We start from the raw sequence: 18,422 nt of genomic DNA on the forward strand, positions 1-18,422 counted from the left end.
ATTTCCCTGGATTGTCCTGCCAAAACACACCTATACTTCTGCCTTTGCTGCATTCATTTGTTCTTCTCCCTGATTTTAGTCTCCCCAGTATTCTGACTAAAAGTCTAATTTGATTTGTAATCTCCCCTTGTGCACAAAAAAAATTGACTCATTTATTTGAACATATGTCTAGTTACTGTACTGAATTTCTAATTTTGAGAGGGCATGTTGATTAATTTTCTGCATACTGTTGATTGACCAGTGCCTTTTATACAGTCACCCCTCGTGCGTCTGTGGATTCCATGTTGAAAAGCATAAGCTTCTTTGACTTTTCTCTAAAACAAGCCCCAGAGGCAAGCAATTAGCCTCTTAAATCCTCGCATAGCCTCTAATGCCTGCATCTTCTCATTTGTATCACAACTATCAGTTGAATATAGTTCTCAACATATGGTATGACCAAAGAACTGAACAGTTAGTCACAGTTTCCTGTCAATTGGACTGCTTTGGCTGTAGTTCAATATTGGTTTTAGTTGATTGCTACTCTGCCTCTAGGACATATAGTTCTTTTCAAGAGCCATAAAATCTGGTGTATAAGTTGCTTCCCTCATTAATTTTTAAAAGCTTAAGGGAGAAACATTCCCTTTAAAAAAAAATCTCAGCATCTTTTCACGAATGTTTCTCTAGTTCATTGGAGTTAGAGCTGTACAATTTGCAGGCACTGTATTGTGAGGGAAAACTTGCAGTCCAGATCATAAACTTTTAAAGTCTGAAAAGCATGAAATCTACTTTTGGTGTCAAAGAAAAGGGATAGAAAAGTCAGTCTAACAGCAGTTGGGTCAGTGATGTTTATTTCTAATATCAAGCATGTCAACTAAATTCAGCTCCAGCTTATGTCATAGACCACAGCTTGTGTAATTTGCCAATATGTACACTGGAGCACAAGTTGTATTATTGTGTAAGTAGCACCTTTCATTGCACTCTTCAAAAATCCCTAGAAAATAGGCTATTGTTTCGTTTTACAGGCTGTACATTTTAATAGCTGCCATTGTTTCTATTGATCTTCCTCATTTGGTCTCATTGGTAAATATAACATGTTTTATTAAATTTGAGTTTAGTTCATTGATATTAAATAAGGAGGAATTTCTTTAGCCAGAGAGTGGTGAAGCTGTGGAATTCATTGGCTGTGGAGCCCAGGTCATTTGGTATATTTAAGGCAGAGGTTGATAGATTCCTCATTAGTCAGGGCATGAAGATATGTGGGGAGAAGGCTAGAGATTGGGGCTGAGAGGGAAATTGATCAGCCATGATGTAATAGCAGAGCAGACTTGATGGATCAAATGGCCTAATTCTGCTCCTATATATTAAGGTATAAATTCTAATTAATTGATCTTCATCTAGGTCTTGCATAGCTCAATTGCATCCTCCACCAACCCAGTGTTCTTCCAGAGTGTGAGGCAGTAATTAGAATTGAGTGGTTAAATGCTAGTTGAATGTTAGACCAAGCACTAGAGTCAGAAATTTACATGCAATTTGTCTTGCAGTTGAATAATGCCTTTGACATGGTCAGCATCTAAAGACTCTTCATTAGAGATGTTATGTTGAAAATGATATTTCATTCACTAGTGTTTAAATGTTTGGATTAATATTACCATAGTCAGTGACAATCTTAGACCATGTAATATATGGTTAATGTTTAGAAATGAAATCTGAATTGTGCGAAGTACAGCATGGCTCTGATTTTGGAATCCACAACAGCTTTGCTTGTGTTGTGTTTCTGCCCTGCTATGGTAATTCTTTCCAGATGGGTTTGGAGCTTGTTGGAACCTTTGGGATTCATGGATCCATTTGCAGTTGTGGAATCCTGCTCTTCCAGGAGTCCCAGCACAATTACAAATCAGCAGAAGGTGACAGTTGTCGTTCATAAATTTTTAAAAATTCTAACGAATTGGGCAGTTAATACTGAATGTAAGTCAGTAACATTACTTGTCATGTTTTCAAGTCATGAACAAATAGTTGTGTTTTTTCTCAAGAGAATGGCTATATTTATAAATCAGTTGGAGTCCAAATTGGTGGTTTGTGTCTTGTGGGCTACACTGACTTTAGTAACCATCAAAATTATGTACTCAGCAAAGTACATTGCTCCAAAATACATTGAACTGCTCAGTGTTTAGCCATAGCAGTGAGCTTGCACATGTGTCAATCACCCTGCCTTTTTTTAAAAAAAAAAGACTAAAAATGGTGATAAAACTAACAATTTAACAGTTTATTAAGTAACTGTTTGTCTGCAGTAGAATTTGTATTTTTGTACCAACCAAAATTAGCAGGTTTATTTTCTGTGACGTGTTGTGAAATTTGTTGTTTTGTAGCAGCAGTATAGTGTAAGACATTTAACCAAAAACACTGTTACAGTAATAAATAAATAGTGTGGAAGGGGAACAGCAAGATAGTGGTTATGATTTCATGGACCATTCAGAAACTGATGGCAAAGGGAAATTGTTCCAAAAACCTTGAGTGAGGTTCTTCAGGCTCCTGTACTTCATCTATGGTGATAGTAATAAGAAGAGGGCATGTCCCTGGTGGTGAGGGTCCTTAATGATGGATTCCTTTCTTGAGGCATCACATTTTTAGAATCTCCTCGATGGTAGAAGGCTTGTACCCATTAAGTTTTATTCATTGTTTTGCACTTCCTCTTCAGTCTATAAATTAAGCAACCCTGATGATCTTTAACTTTATCCTTCTAGAACAAGAAGCTAGGACTTAAAGAAGCTAATATATATTGACTGTTCCATTAAGCAAATGTAATGAAAGCAACTTTAATTATAAATGCATAATAATTGCCATCCTGCATTGGCCAGGATTTCTGGTCAGCAACAAAGGTGCACAGTCAGCACTGACTTTGAACTGATCCCAGAGGTTAGCAAGTATGATGTTAAACCTGTTTAAATTTATGAAGAGGAGAATACAGTTACTTTTCAGAGAGCAAAATAAAGATTGCGGTGTGGCGACCCACTTTCTGCGCAGGCGAACCGGCTCACAAATAGCCAGCGCGCGGGGAGAGACTTTGGTAAGGCACCTCTGACATCATTTCCGCCTGGAGAGGGAGGGCACAAGGGATTAAATGCCAGCGCCGCGAAGTTTGAATAAACTAGTCTCGAAACAACTTACCGACTGCGTGTTGTTGTCTCTAGCTCTGTATGTAGTACATCGCTACAGCGGCCTAATTATGGAACTTGAAATATCAGCATGTAAAAATGGTTCATTCTTTTAAAAACCTGTCCAATTTCAAAATAATTACCCATGAGCAAATTACAGTTGGACCCCACTCAGTGCTAGAGCAGTGACCCATGCTATTGCAGTTGGCCAGCAGGAAAAATATTTTTACTAAAAATCACTGGGAGACAAAATCTTTTTACCAGCTAGAAGCATCTTACCAAAAGCAGTCATGTTGTTCACATTTGGTCTGTCAGTGAGAATGCATTTTGTAATGTTCCCTCTGAGAGCTGATTCATTCCGTGTTCTCATTTCTAGGAAGTCATTCTGAGTATTAAATACCAGTGTAAATCTCATAGAGACAAAATTTGTTTTATCCAATTCAACAAGGTATTACATTTTAAGCAACATTTAAGCTACATTGCATTTCAAGAAATTGAAGTTCATGCTTATTTGCTGTTTATTACCATGTTTAGACGGCAATAATGCTTCCTGTGAAGGTGCAGCCAACAACTTTGGATTTTCATGTTCAGTTCGACTATCCATGGCATTTTTCAAGATTGGATAGGCCATTTGCAAACTATTTGACTGGGCCTGGCTTTGCACCATCATTAAGATTGCCTGTTGCCAGCTTGTAATATATCACTTATGTTGCCTTTATCAGTTTGCTACTTCTAAACATCACTATCCCAGTGCACCCCAGAATGCTTTCTCTTCTATCCACTGTAAACTTCAAATCATCAAAACTTAAAGTTAGCATATCCTAACTCCCAAACTCCAATAATGGAAATGTCTCAACATCCTGTTATGCCTCCTTAGAATCTAAAAAATTTCAGTAAGATCACCACTCATTCTTCTAAATACCAACAAATATAAATCTTTTTTCCCTCATGTTCAAATAATTTCACAGCTGTTTCTTGTAAGCTTTCCAGCTTCTAGTCCACCACCATCAACTTTCTACTTGTTCTGCAATGAATAGCAGGCTGCTACTTAACCTCTTGGACCTGCCTCCTTCAGCATTTCAAATGACCCATATTGCTGCCTGAGCTCAGAACTTGCATCATAGAGTTACCTAAGTATTGAGAGTTATGTACAGTCGTGAGTGCTTGAGTTCTTTTGCAGCCTAAGACCCAAAAGGAAAGTACACAATTGACATTATTGGGTAACTCTCAATGACAAACTTGTTACTAGAACATCCTTTCAGTCACAAATTTTGAAAGGCTTTTGTTTTAAAGATGAAATTAAACTGATAATTCATTTGCACATTGTATGAGTTGACCAAGTGCGCCATAAACAAAAACGATTTTTGGGCTTTCCTGTTTATCAGCTACACAACAGTTTATGATACTGAAATTCAAATTCTGCAGCCTGTTATTGGACTTCTTATCCATGATTTAGTACTTTTTAATCAAAATTAGCAAAAAATTTTTGTTGTTGTCATAGAAAAAGATGTGCAAAATCATTTATTTTGGAGCACAGAACTAATTTGGGTGTTTTGGAGGTTGCTGCATTGTATCTTGCTGTAATTTTAGTGGTTAAATTTATATTTGCTGCAAAGATTCTCTTGTCAACTAACTTTAAATTTTAAACAGGAAGTATAATTCGTTGCATGAGGCGACTGGAAGAACTCCTTCGACAGATGTGCCAAGCAGCAAAGGCCATTGGAAACACAGAGCTAGAAAACAAATTTGCAGAAGGTTTGTGTTTAACTATTACAGTAAGGAGGGATCAATCGTGTTTGTTATTCTGCAGTCATACATCAACAGACTACAGGGAGTTGTGAAGGAAGTTGAGAAGCAGGACCTCAAATGTAGTAATCTCGGGATTACTGTCTGTGCCACGTGACAGTGAGTATAGAAATAGAATGAGGTGGAGGATAAATGTGTGGCTGAGGGATTGGAGCGGGGACAGGGATTCAGATTTCTGGATCATTGGGACAGGTGTGACCTGTGCAAAAAGGACGGGTTGCACTTGAATCCCAGGAGGGCAAATATCCTGGTGGGGAGGTTTGCTAAGGCTATTGGGGAGAGTTTAAACTAGAATGGCTGGGGGTTGGGAACCGAACTGAGGTGATGGAGGAAAGGGAAGTTGGCTCACAAATATAGAAAGCTTGGAGACATTGTGAAAGGGAGGATAGACAGGTGATAGAGAAGGGACACGCTCAGACTGTAAGTTTGAAATGTGTATATTTTAATGCAAGAAGTATTATGAATAAAGCGGATGAGCTTAGAGCGTGGATCAGTACTTGGAGCTATGATGCTGTGGCCATTACAGAGACTTGGGTGGTGCAGGGGCAGGAATCGCTACTTCAAGTGCCAGGCTTTAGATGTTTCAGAAAGGACAGGGAGGGAGGCAAACGAGGTGGGGGCGTGGCACTGTCGATCAGAGATAGTGTCACAGCTGCAGAAAAGGAGGAATTCATGGAGGGGTTGTCTACGGAGTCTCTGTGGGTGGAAGTTAGGAATAGGAAGGGGTCAGTAATTCTACTGGGTGTTTTTATAGACCACCTAATAGTAACAGGGACATTGAGGAGCAGATAGGGAGACAGATTCTGGAAAGGAGTATTAATAAGTGTTGTTTTATGGGAGATTTTAATTTCCCAAATACTGATTGGCATCTCCCTAGTGTGAAGGGTTTAGATGGGCTAGAGTTTGTTAGGTGTGTTCAGAAAGCTTTCTTGACACAATATGTAGATAAGCCCACAAGAGGAGAGGCTGTACTTGATCTGGTATTGGGAAATGAACTTGGTCAGGTATCAGGTGGGAGAGCATTTTGGAGATAGTGATTACAATTCTATCTCCTTTACCATAGCATTGGAGAGGGATAGGAACAGACAAGTTAGGGAAACGTTTAATTGGAGTAAGGGGAAATATGAGGCTATCAAGCAGGAATGTGGAAGCATAAATTGGAAACATATGTTCTCAGGGAAACGTACAGAAGAAATGTGGCAAATGTTCAGGGGATATTTGCATGGGGTTCTGCAAAGGTACGTTCCAATGAGACAGGGAAAGGATGGTAGGGTACAGGAACCGTGGTGTACAAGGGCTGTTGTAAATCTAGTTGAGAAGAAAGGAAGAGCTTACGAAAGGTTCAAAAAAACTAGGTAATGATAGAGATCTAAAAGATTATAAGGCTAGCAGGAAGGAGCTTAAGAATGAAATTAGGAGAGCCAGAAGAGGCCGTGAGAAGGCTTTGTCAGACAGGATTAAAGAAAACCCCAAGGCATTCTACAAGTATGTGAAGAGCAAGAGGAAAAGATGTGAGAGGATAGGACCAATCAAGTGTGACATTGGGAAAGTGTGTATGGAACTGGAGGAGATAGCAGAGGTACTTAATGAACACTTTGCTTCAGCATTCACTACAGAAAAGGATCTTAGCGATTGTAGGGATGACTTGCAGTGGACTGAAAAGCTTGAGCATGTAGATATTAAGGAAGAGGATGTGCAGGAGCTTTTAGAAAGCATCAAGTTGGATAAGTCACCTGGACCAGACGGGATGTACCCTAGGCTACAGTGGGAAGCTAGGGCGGAGATTGCTGAGCCTCTGGCGATGATCTTTGCATCATCATTGGGGACGGGAGAGGTTCTGGAGGATTGGAGGGTTGTGGATGTGGTTCCCTTATTCAAGAAAGGAGGTAGGGATAGCTCAGGAATTATAGACCAGTGAGCCTTAATTCCGTTGTTGGCCAGTTGATGGAGAAGATCCTAAGAGGCAGGATTTATGAACATTTGGAGAGGCATAAATGATTAGGAATAGTCAGAATGGCTTTGTCAAAGGCAGGTCATGCCTTACGAGCCTGATTGAATTTTTTGAGGGTGTGACTAGACACATTGATGAAGGAAGAGCAGTAGATGTAGTGTATATGGATTTCAGCAAGGCATTTGATAAGATACCCCATGCAAGGCTTATTGAGAAAGTAAGGAAGCATGGGATCCAAGGGGACATTACTTTATGGATCCAGAACTGGCTTGCCCACAGAAGGCAAAGAGTGGTTGTAGACGGGTCATATTCTGCATGGAGGTCGGTGACCAGTGGTGTGCCTCAGGGATCTGTTCTGGGACCCCTTCTCTGTGATTTTTATAAATGACCTGGATGAGGAAATGGGGGGATGGGCTTGTAAATTTGCTGATGACACAAAGGTTGGATAGTGTGGAGGGTTGTCAGAGGTTACAGTGGGACAATGATGGGATGCAAAACTGGGCTGAGAAGTGGCTAATGGAGTTCAACCCAGGTAAGTGTGAGGTGGTTCATTTTGGTAGGTCAAATATGATGGCAGAATATAGCATTAATGGTAAGACTCTTGGAAGTGTGGAGGATCAGAGGGATCTTGGGGTCTGAGTCCAAAGGACACTCAAAGCTGCTACTCAGGTTGACTCTGTGGTTAAGAAGGCATACAGTGCATTGGCCTTCATCAACCGTGGGATTGAGTTTAAGAGCTGAGAGGTAATGTTGCAGCTACATAGGACCCTGGTCAGACCCCACTTGGAGTACTGTGCTCAGTTCTGGTCGCCTCACTACAGGAAGGACTTGGAAGCCATAGAAAGGGTGCAGAGGAGATTTACAAGGATGTTGCCTGGATTGGGGAGCATGCCTTATGAGAATAGGTTGAGTGAACTCGGCTTTTTCTCCTTGGAGCAACGGTGGATGAGAGCTGACCTGATAGAGGTGTATAAGATAATGAGAAGCATTGATCATGTGGATGTCAGAGGCTTTTTCCCAGGGCTGAAATGGCTGGCATTAGAGGGCATAGTTTTAAGGTGCTTGGAAGCAGGTATAGTGTAGTTGTCGAGGGTAAGTTTTTTACGCAGAGAGCGGTGAGTGCGTGGAATTGGCTGCTGGTGGCGGTGGTGGAGGTGGAAACAATAGGGTCTGTTAAGAGCATCCTGGATGACTATGTGGAGCTTAGAAAAATAGAGGGCTATGGGTAATCCTAGGTAGTTCTAAGGTAAGGACATGTTCAACACAACTTTGTGGGCTGAAGGGCCAGTATCGTGCTGTAGGTTTTTTATGTTTCCATAGTAATCTTGTTTGCACTGGTAAATGACTCAGCATGTTTCTGACCACTGTATATATTTACCTTCCATCCATATAAAAGTGGTATACCCTCAAAGGAAATATTATCTCCTCTCCCCAGGTTTGTCTACAACTTCAGGTATATTTGGACATTAGGCAGATTGAGTGAGGGTGAGGAAAGTTCATTAATTTCAAAATGAGGCCCTAGCTCTCAGAAATCTCCATGACTGAAGGAGATTTGGAAATGATAGGTAAATGAGGGATGGAGCATCTAAGATGTTTACTTCAGGTAAATTAGAGAAATAATTTTCTAAATCCCAGTTTGTTTAAGTACAGGAGGAGTTCATGCAGTAGTATGAGCTTTCTTCTCTCTGTGAATTAGCGTTGTAGTTTGTTTTGAGATTGAGGTCTTGACTGATCATTGCAGTTAATAAATGCTTCAAACTTTAGCTGTGGTGATCTGTAGCTTAAACTTGTTCATGTACCTTTTGAAGGTTGTTTCTCATAATGATTGGATCGCATTGCTAGGGCCTGTAGGACAGCAAAAATGGCATCTTTTCAATTGCCTTGCCCAATTTGTTAGTTAAATGCAATACAACTTTGGACACAATGAATATTAGCAACTCTTAATCCTACAAAATTTGGGTACTCTGTCACAAATACAATAAGATCAAGGTTTCAGAATCAATTCTTATGGACTGGGATCTTTTAACCCTCAGAATTCTTGATCTTGAAGAATAAAATAAACCAGTGATCTACAACTAGATTACAACTGAATGAAATGTGGTGGAAAGGTGTTCAAGATCAGAATCAGGTTTATTTTCACTGATGTATGGGTTGTTAAGAAATCTGTTTTGTTGCAGCAGTACAGTGCAAAACATAATCACTATCAGTTACAATAAGAAATCGATAGTGCAAAAGGGGAATAGTGCGATAATGTTCATAGGTTTGTGGAGCCACACGCTACGATTGAGTGGTCTGACACTTAGGTTAGATTAGATTTATACACCAGGGTGCAGAAAATATTTTAAATGTCACGAATTGCTTGCTTAACATATCCACGGAGTCATAAAATCATGTTGCAGCTGTCAGGAAGAGAGATGCTCCTTTACATGGAGGAGATTTTCCTCTACTGCTTTATCTTGCAAATTTCTACTGGCTGGCAGAGGGTGCAAAGAATGCAGAAAGGAACACACAAAAAGTACAACTGTTAGAGCACAGTAATTTTTCTCACTTAATTGCTTATATATTAATTCTTTAATTTTTTTTCAGGCATATCCAAGATCAAAAGAGATATTGTATTTGCAGCAAGTCTTTACTTATAATTTTTAAAAAAGGCACTGTCAATGACATTTACATTTGGGCTGAGTCAGACATTAAATCACGTTTGAAAGGACCCACAAAGAGACCAGTCATCAATAAACAGTCAACAACTGAGCATTGTCAGAACTTTGAAAGACATTTTATTTTCCTTTGAATTTATACATAGTGTGGCCCTCAAGGACCAGAAAGCAAACTTCAGTATGGAAACTGCACATGGAAAACATTGCTGTTATTTTATTAAACATTTTTACATCTTGAACTACTGTGTGGCAAATTATTTTGATGATAAAAGCTTTTTATAAGGAAAAGCACAGTAGAAATAAAATACCTGTATTCATAAACAAAATGTAATCATTATATATGTGTATGTTTATAACATGGGGTGGATTCCAAGAGTATAGCAGGTGTTTATTCATAAAGATAGTTATCTACTTAAGTGACTAGGTGTTTTACTCTGGAAATATGCTTTGTTTTACAACACATTTACATTCATTGACGCCTGCGACAATTCTTTATTGTTGATTATTCCTGGCATAATGGTTTCCTTGTGTTTCATGCAAAGCTGCGTGTGAACTTTCCTCATCTTTTGGTAAAATTCTGCGGTGTTTCTCTTTGAAAAAATCTGACACAAACACCACCTAGTTGAAAAAATATATAGTATTAGATCACAAACAAGAGAAAATGTGGAGATGCTATTAATTCAAGCAACGCACAGAAAATGCTGGAGGAACTCAGCAGGTCAGGTGGCATCTATGGGAAATGTTCCAGCCTGAGACCCTTCAGCAGGACCGGAGAAAAAGATGAGTAGATTTGAAAGGTGGGAGGGGGAGGTGAGGGAGAAACACAGGGGTGTGTATAGAATTAGATTATTATTTTCATCTCTCCTAAACTACATTCAAACACACAGTCAGTCACTGAAATAGGTTCTTTCAGCCCAACACATCTCCATGCTAACCAAGAAGCTGTTTGCCTGCATTTAGCCCACGTCGCTGTGAATTTTTCATCATTAGAACTGGCTGTGTATGTTTAGTGAATGTGGTATGAAAATTGCAGAAGATAATGTAGCAGAAGGCAGAGAAGTGGAAAATGGGATTCAGAACGTGTGTGAGGTAGTACATTTGGAGAAGGCGGAACAAGGAAATATGGAATGAAAAGTAGTTCATAAAGGGTAGTGTGAAGTAGGAAGGCTTTGTGGGTGACCACAGATCTTTAGATTTAGCAGGATGTAGAAAATGTTAAGGTAGCATATGGAATGTTTGTCCTTTTTGATGTTGGTATATAAGTTACAACACAGCAATTTGACATAGTTAAACGGGATTTAAAGAGTTCTTTCAAATGTTTGACAAAAGTGTGAGGTAATATATTTTGGGAAGATGGATTCCTTGTAAGACACAGGAAATAGCTGGGTCCTTTAGGAACACTGATGTGCAGAGAGCTCTTGGGATGCCAGTGGAAAGCAAGTGGAAGGGTAGTGCATGAGGTACACCTGGCTTCATTGGCTGAAGAATTGGGATATCACTTCGCTGTATAAAATTGGCTAGGCCACTCTTTTTTGTTGTGTACTGTTCTGGTTGCCACATTCTAAGAAAGATGTGGTAGCAACAGAGGCAGAGGAGATTCACCAGGATGTTGCCTGTAATGAGGAGCTGCAAGTTATAGAGAGATTGGAAAGGCTGGAATGAAGGTGACCTTACTGAAGTTCATAAAATTACAGACAGGATAGATGGACAATTTTTTTCTGGGGGAATTGAATCCAGAAATAGCATAAATTTTAGGTGAGAGAGGGGAAAAAGAACAGGAGGGCACAGGTTAAAAGTGAAACTAAAGTTTAAAGGATATTGCAGGATTAAGATTTTCCACACAAGAGTACGGATATCTAGAGGAGGATACAGTTACAAAATTTAAAAGGTTTTTGATAGGAAAACTGTAGAAACATAGAGGTTTAATAAAGGGATTAACATAGACTGGCATTGCAGCCAGCATGGACAGGATGCACAGTAAGGGTCCATTTCTGTTTGCCAGGCCACCATATATTGTTGATCACAATTTCTCCTTGAACTGAATTGTTAAGACAATTTATCTGGAGATTGTTAGAACTAGAATCTGATGAAGGACTAAGTAGGTGGGGATGACAGGCTTACATCCCCGAAGGACACCTGTGAACCAGATTATAACAATCTGGTTTTGTTACTAAGGCCATCGCATTCTTAATTCTGAAGTTATTTAAGTAACTGAATTTTCAGTCAGAGGTGGGGTTTAGGTGTGTGAAGTTGAGAAGTGTAGGTGGGGTGAACATTTCCCCCAGCAGAGAGACCATGAGGCATAAAAACAGTATTCAGAGTCACAGAGCACCACAGCACAGTAACAGACCCTTCAACCCAGCTAGTCTGTAGCAAACTGTTTTTCTGCCTAGTCCCATCAACCCATCCCTGGACCATTGCCCTCCATGCCCCTCCCATCCATGTACATATCCAAACCTCTCTTAAATGTTGTAATTGAATCAGCTTGCACCACCTGGAAAGATTAGGTAGATGGTAGGGATCTAAGATGCACTGTTTGAAAAAGGATGCTGGAGGCAGTAATCCTCATTGCATGAATCTGAATGAGCACTGGCATGTAGCCTGTAGAGATACTAACTGCTGAGAAATAGCACAAGGGGCTAAATGATCATCTCCTGCACCATAAATTTCTACCACTCTATGTTTAGATTTTGAATTACATTATTAAAAACAGAATTCAGGAATAAACCATCACAGAGAAGTCTATGAACTGCTGGAATACACAGTCCCTGAAAATATTCACTGTACTATTCAAAAGAAAGATAAATCAACTAAACAATTAGCTGGCCCTTCAAGTATCCAGCTTGCTGCCAGTAACCCTACCCACCTCCACTGGTCCAGGTGCAAAGGACATCTCACTGGCCTTCTGCACCCAGGAGTCTAGGGGCAACCTCCCCCAAATACCCAGATGGCTTTTGTCAGACAAAGCTGTGAAGCAGTTTTAAGTTCCTAAATTTCTCTAATACTCACAATTCTCAACATGGTCAGATCAAATCATTAGAATGCTAAAGCACTGGCTGAGAAACCCCGCTGGAAAGAATGGAGTCCCTACCCTAATGCAACCCAAGTGATCTGTCAGTCACCAAGTCCAGCGCTTACTGTCAGTCCCATATCCATGACTTGCTTACCATAGATGGGAATCCATCAATATTTTTTTCAGATATTGCCAAACATTTTGAACATTTTCAGCATTTTTATTATTTCTAAATTTCCAGAAAATGATGTATATTTATTTTAATGATAAACCATTTTATTGAAGATAATGCAATAAAGGAGGAACTTGTTTCTACTTACAACTAGTATTGCTGCAATTGCTCCCTCTATGAGTCCAGTTAACACATCACTCCAGTGATGTTTATAATCAGACACACGTGAAAGTCCCACGTAAACTGAAGTTGCGATTAAACCGAACTGAAGTGTTGGACGCAGCAGTCTGGACCAGTCACCCATCATTCGTGCCTGCAGATAAAGCTGATGAAAAAAGTAAATTTTGGTTAAATCTTGAATATGTTTTACTAAGTTATTAACATTATGAGTTTTTTAGTAACTAAAACAAACTCTTTCTCTGATTGATAGTTATATTTTAATCCATCTGATCTGGAATTTCCACCTCTACTTAATAATTTACTTTTTGCTACTATTTTCAAACTCAAAGGTCTTGTTCTCACTTATGGTGAAAACCCTTTGAGGAAAGTTATTTTAATGTCCAAGGCAAGCTATACTTAGGATTAAAATATGAAAAATAATTATATAATAACTGGCTTTTCATTAACTGAATTAAAACTTTGTGACTGGTTTCAGGATTATGCACATTATTAAAAGAAATATTACCATTAGAGAGAATCTTGTGTATTGTTATGGTGTGATAAGTTTCACCTTCCTATAACCTGTAGCTGTGCAAAAATTAATGACACAGGCCTGGGTATTATGAGCCACTACAAAGGGACTACAATGGCCCTTTTAGAATCAAGAGAGATTTTATCTTCTCTATATTATATTTCTAATTTCACCACAAAGGCCTTTAACTATTAAGCACATCCTTGATACTTTCCAGGCCTATGAATTGTACTCTACTTCATTAAGGAAAGCTTAAATAACAGTGGACTAGTGAACAATATCTTTCCTCTATTCACCCCACCTTAATATGTATTGCCTTCTTTCCTGAAGACTTGTACAGAAAGATGATTTCACAGGTACCAGGCAACAAACCAGAGTCAAACTCAGGTTCACACATGCACCGTGAAAGGAAATCACTCTAAATATCCCATCCAATTCATCTTGAATGTGGCATTCCACTAGGAAATGTCATGGTATTTGTGCTTCAAAATAACCTTCATTACACTGTCAAACCAAGAAGGGAAGTCAGCTCTCCATTCATTTGGAGAAGTGCAAATGTTCTTTAATCAGCTTTTAGCACATTTGGCACACAAAATACTACAGAATAAACCAAATTGAAATTTCTCTTTTTTAAACAGTAAATGGTTTACTTCAAATGAAAGGCAAGGAAGAGAAAACCAAAGTTTTGAGATTGATCTGAATTAAGAAAAATTCATTTCCTTTAATGTTTTGCTTTTATGTGTTTTGAGGTTTTTTTCTGGGTTTTGGCTTATTAATGACAGAAATTTAAACAGAAGTCATTCCCTTTGCCGCCTCTATTGCATTATAGTAAAAATGAAAGGAGCCTCGATTAGTGGATATAAGCAACACTCCAGAAATGGTTGTAAAACAAGATTGGAAGGTGTTTTTGGGGTTAGTACGTATAGCAAATAAATTCAGCAAATGACTTCAGCCACCAGTTTTCTGATGTGAATACAAACTGTGGATTAAATCTAAAATGCAGTTTTGAACAATGGGTTCCACAGAACCATGAACCACAATTAATTGGAGGACACCCCTGTTAATTGGAAGACAATACTGACTAAATTTGTTATTTGGATGTCTATCATGTAGGTGTGAAGGGGGATGTTTGCAATTCAAAAGAAACTTTGTAACTGTGGATTTGTTGTTTGATCTGTAGCATATAAAATGTTGTGCAGTGTTGGGTCTGGCCGGCCTTTTTTCTCTGAAGTGGGTCTCAATATGATGCTTGCTCTGTCTCATTATGTTGAATGAAGAGACTGCTTTATAACTACCCGTTCTTCCCTCCGGTGACTTTCTTCGTGCGACAACAGAAGGAACTTGGAGAAATCACGTTCACCAGAACAATGCTACTGAGCAAACTACTGGAGCAGTAGCTGACAAGCCCATGCCCTGATGGTCTTAAAAGAAGTGGTTACTTAGATGGTTGATGACTTGGTTTCAATTTCCAAAATTCCTTGGTTTGGGAAAGATTTCATTAGAGTGAGACGTTATAGAGCTCTGAAATGTAGGGCATCTCCGTGATCTAGATCAAATATCTATCAGGTAGCTGAGCGAAGGGCGCTGAGTAGGCTACGGTCAATTATGGATAACTCTGAACATCCTCTACATAGCACCATCCAGAGACAGAGAAGCAGTTTCAGTGACAGGTTACTATCAATGCAATGCTCCTCAGACAGGATGAAGAGGTCAATACTCCCCAATGCCATTAGGCTTTACAATTCTACCTCCAGGACTTAAGAACTTTTTAAAAGCTATTAATGCTTTTTGAGACGGTGATTTAGATGCATATCATATTTTTTTACTGAGTTAAGTATTGTATGTAATTAGTTTTGCTACAGCAAGTGTATGGGACATTGGAAAAAAGTTGAATTTCCCCATGGGGATGAATAAAGTATCTATCTATCTATCTATCTATCTAGAATGTAGCTTCAGCAAGTTCTCGGGAAAGCCGGGAGAATGTTATAGTTTTATTGCTACGGAAATTGTCTACACAAGTAGGGGGAATGCACGAGAGTGCATCAGTATGTTAGTGAGCAACATCTGCGGTACTCAGTACAATGTTGGACCAAGCTCCCAAACTTGAGCCTCTAAACCCCCCTCTGCAACCGGGTGGGTCCTTGACTTCCTCACCAGGAGACCACAGTCTGTGGGGATCGGAAGTGACATCTCCTGCTTGCTGACAATCAATACTGGTGCACCAGTATTGCAACAACAGCCTGGTACCCAACATCAGTAAGACAAAGGAATTGATAGTGGATTTCAAGAAGGTGAAGTCGAGTTGAAGTTCCTGGCTGTCAACACCTCTGAAGGTCTATCCTGGGCCCAACATATTGATGCAGTCAAAAAGAATGCATGACAGTGGCTATATTTCATTAGGAACTTGAAGAGACTTGGTATGTCACAAATGCAGAGAGCATTCTAGCCGTTTGTATCACCGTCTGGTGCGGAGGGTTCACTGCACAGGACTGATAAAAGCTACAGAAAGTTGTAATCTCAGCCAGCTCCATCATGGGCACTAGCCTCCCCAGCAGCGAAGACACCTTCAAGAGGGGATGCCTCAAAAAGGTGGCAACCATCATTAATGATCCCCATCAGCCAGAATATGCCCTCGTCTCATTGCTATGATCAAGGAGGAGGTACAGGAGCCTGAAGTCACACACTCAATGTTTCAGGAATAGCTTGTTCCCCTCCACCATCAGATTTCTGAACGGACAATGAACCCATAAACATTATCTCACTATTTTTTCCTCTATTTTTGTGCTACTTATTTACTTTTTATGTATATATATTTATTATTGTAATTGATAGTTTTATTATGTATTGCAATGTACTGTTGCTGCAAGACATCAAGCTTCACGACATGCCAATGATATTAAACTTGATTTTGATTCTGATTCTAATTCTTTTAATTGAGGTAGCTTACATTATCTGGAATGGCCAAGTTATCTTATGAGAAATGGTTAGATGGGCTGGCTGAGCTTGCATCTGCTAGAGTTTAAAAGAGTGAGAAGTGAGCTGTTTGGAACATACAAGATCCTGAAGAGTCCAAACAGGAAGAGGGCTGGAAAGAACAAAGATAAGGCAATTTTCTTCTCTCGGTGGATCTGTTGTTTGAAATCCTACCCTACAAAGAGAGTGGAAGCAGAGTTGCTGAATATGTTTAAGGCAAAGCCAGATAAATGTTTGCTTATCAAGGGGGTGAAATGGGGAGACAGGAAAGCATAGGTAAGGTTACAATGAGGTCAGTCACAATTTTATTAAATGGCAGAGCAGACTGAGTAGCCTATCCCTTGCTCATAATTCATGATTGCATATTCAAATAACTGCTATAAGGGAGTAAGATTATCTTGAATTATCATTTGCATTTTTGAAAAGTAATTCTTGGAAGTTTAACTTGGCTTAAAAATGTACTTAAACATAGCAATTTCCTTTCAGCAAATTCAGCTTAGCAAGTCAATGCTGGCTCAAAGTGCCATCCCTCTTTTACACTAATCTTCTCTGTAACCATTCTTTCTATATGAATTACCGAGGAGAATTTTATATTGAAACTACGACCACTTTGCCCTCAGGTTCAGCAGCAAAATTCTGCTGACACCAACTGACATTCTGAGCAGGTACCACCAGATGGCGACAGTTAATCCATACAGTTTTAAAAGCCACTCCTTCACCAAGGACAGCTAGACAAAGTACATCTGGACAAACTGCAAAAACTAAATGCTGTCATTGCTGAACTAGGGCCAAACAATATTGTTTTTAACTTTGCAAAAATGAAATACAATTTTAAAATATTTGGAAAATCCAACTTAGCACGCAACTTCCCGAGGTTAGTGGAAAGCTCCATAAGAACAGCAAACATTTGAGTACTTACAAATTCTCTAAATATAATAAAATGTCAGCGTGCTGATCAACAAACTATTGAGTGATAATGAGGGAGGTTAGGTTAGTTATGGACACAAAGTTTTCAGATGTAAGGCCACAGATCCTGATTGAAAACCTGGAGAAGAATACTGCAGAGAAGAGAAAAGAAAATGTGTGCTGTCACATAAGGTTGAATATGGCTGTGAAGGCAGAAGGAGAGAGAGAGAATGAGAGTGAGAGAGAGAGATTGATTGATTAGGACACATCAGAACCAGTACATTTTGGCCTAATTAAGCAGCTGTCCCAATTAGCTGAAGCTTCATGGAAATAGTTAAAAAGGTATAAAAAAAACAATCAAGTAACAAATTACCTATTTAAATGAAATACAGAACAAATTAGACCACAATCAATAGCACTGCAGTACTATAAATCTGTGTATTATTTCCGAATAGTTATCAACAGTGGAGTTCATACAGGGTATTCAATGAACAAGATGAGCACAGGGACCTAGTGCAGATAATGGACTGCCTTTATACAATGCTATTGGTGTAGGGGTACAGATAAACTGTTTAGCATGTTGCAGTTGTGAAATAATTTCATTTTCATTCCTGGCCGTTTCTGTCACTTCCAAGTCTCAGTGCTTGAAACCACAGTGAGCAAAACGGTTCTGAAACGTCTTACTGCTTATTTCTCACTAGCAATCAGTGACAAAAATCACTGCTTTTTGAACACAAACACAAGGAACTGACACTATTTAAAAATTTCACTCTAAGCACGGTGCAGTGTCTAACAGCTAAACAAATGCACATGACTGATGCTAGTTGGAAACTTTTTGGCGACAATCTCATGTCCCAATTAAGCAGCACATTATCCCAAATAAGCAAGGGAATCCTGCCAATTTTCTTAAACAGCTTTTCTTCTTTACGAGTTGTCCCAATTAACCAATGGCCCAATTAACTGGAATCCACTCACCACCATTTCATCATGGCAGATCTATTTCCCTTTCAACCCATTCTCCCCGTAATGTTTCATGCCCTGACTGATCAAGAATCTATTAACCTCCTCCTTAACTACACCCGGTGAACTGGCCTCCACACACAGCTAAAGCAACAAAATCCA

At 39.3% G+C, this 18,422-nt stretch overlaps 2 protein-coding genes across 3 annotated transcripts in view; one reads left to right on the plus strand and one right to left on the minus strand.

Annotated features, from left to right (window-relative positions):
- Window positions 1-9,784, plus strand: part of mtrex (Mtr4 exosome RNA helicase) — a 107,583-nt gene extending 97,799 nt beyond the window's left edge. The window contains exons 26-27 of the mRNA XM_073064437.1: window positions 4,782-4,886; window positions 9,475-9,784. Of these exons, the coding sequence (XP_072920538.1) occupies window positions 4,782-4,886; window positions 9,475-9,527 (158 nt within the window). The 3' untranslated portion in view covers window positions 9,528-9,784. The remainder of the gene's footprint in view (window positions 1-4,781; window positions 4,887-9,474) is intronic.
- The window catches only part of plpp1a (phospholipid phosphatase 1a), a 106,431-nt gene continuing 97,657 nt past the window's right edge, over window positions 9,649-18,422 (minus strand). For both annotated transcript variants that reach the window (XM_073064438.1, XM_073064440.1), the window contains exons 5-6: window positions 12,879-13,055; window positions 9,649-10,163 (exon numbers count right to left, since the gene is read on the minus strand). In XM_073064438.1, coding sequence (XP_072920539.1) covers window positions 10,038-10,163; window positions 12,879-13,055 — 303 coding nt within the window. In that variant the 3' untranslated portion in view covers window positions 9,649-10,037. The remainder of the gene's footprint in view (window positions 10,164-12,878; window positions 13,056-18,422) is intronic.

The sequence above is a fragment of the Hemitrygon akajei genome, chromosome 13 (genome assembly GCF_048418815.1).
Source record: "Hemitrygon akajei chromosome 13, sHemAka1.3, whole genome shotgun sequence".
Classification (NCBI taxonomy): domain Eukaryota; kingdom Metazoa; phylum Chordata; class Chondrichthyes; order Myliobatiformes; family Dasyatidae; genus Hemitrygon; species Hemitrygon akajei.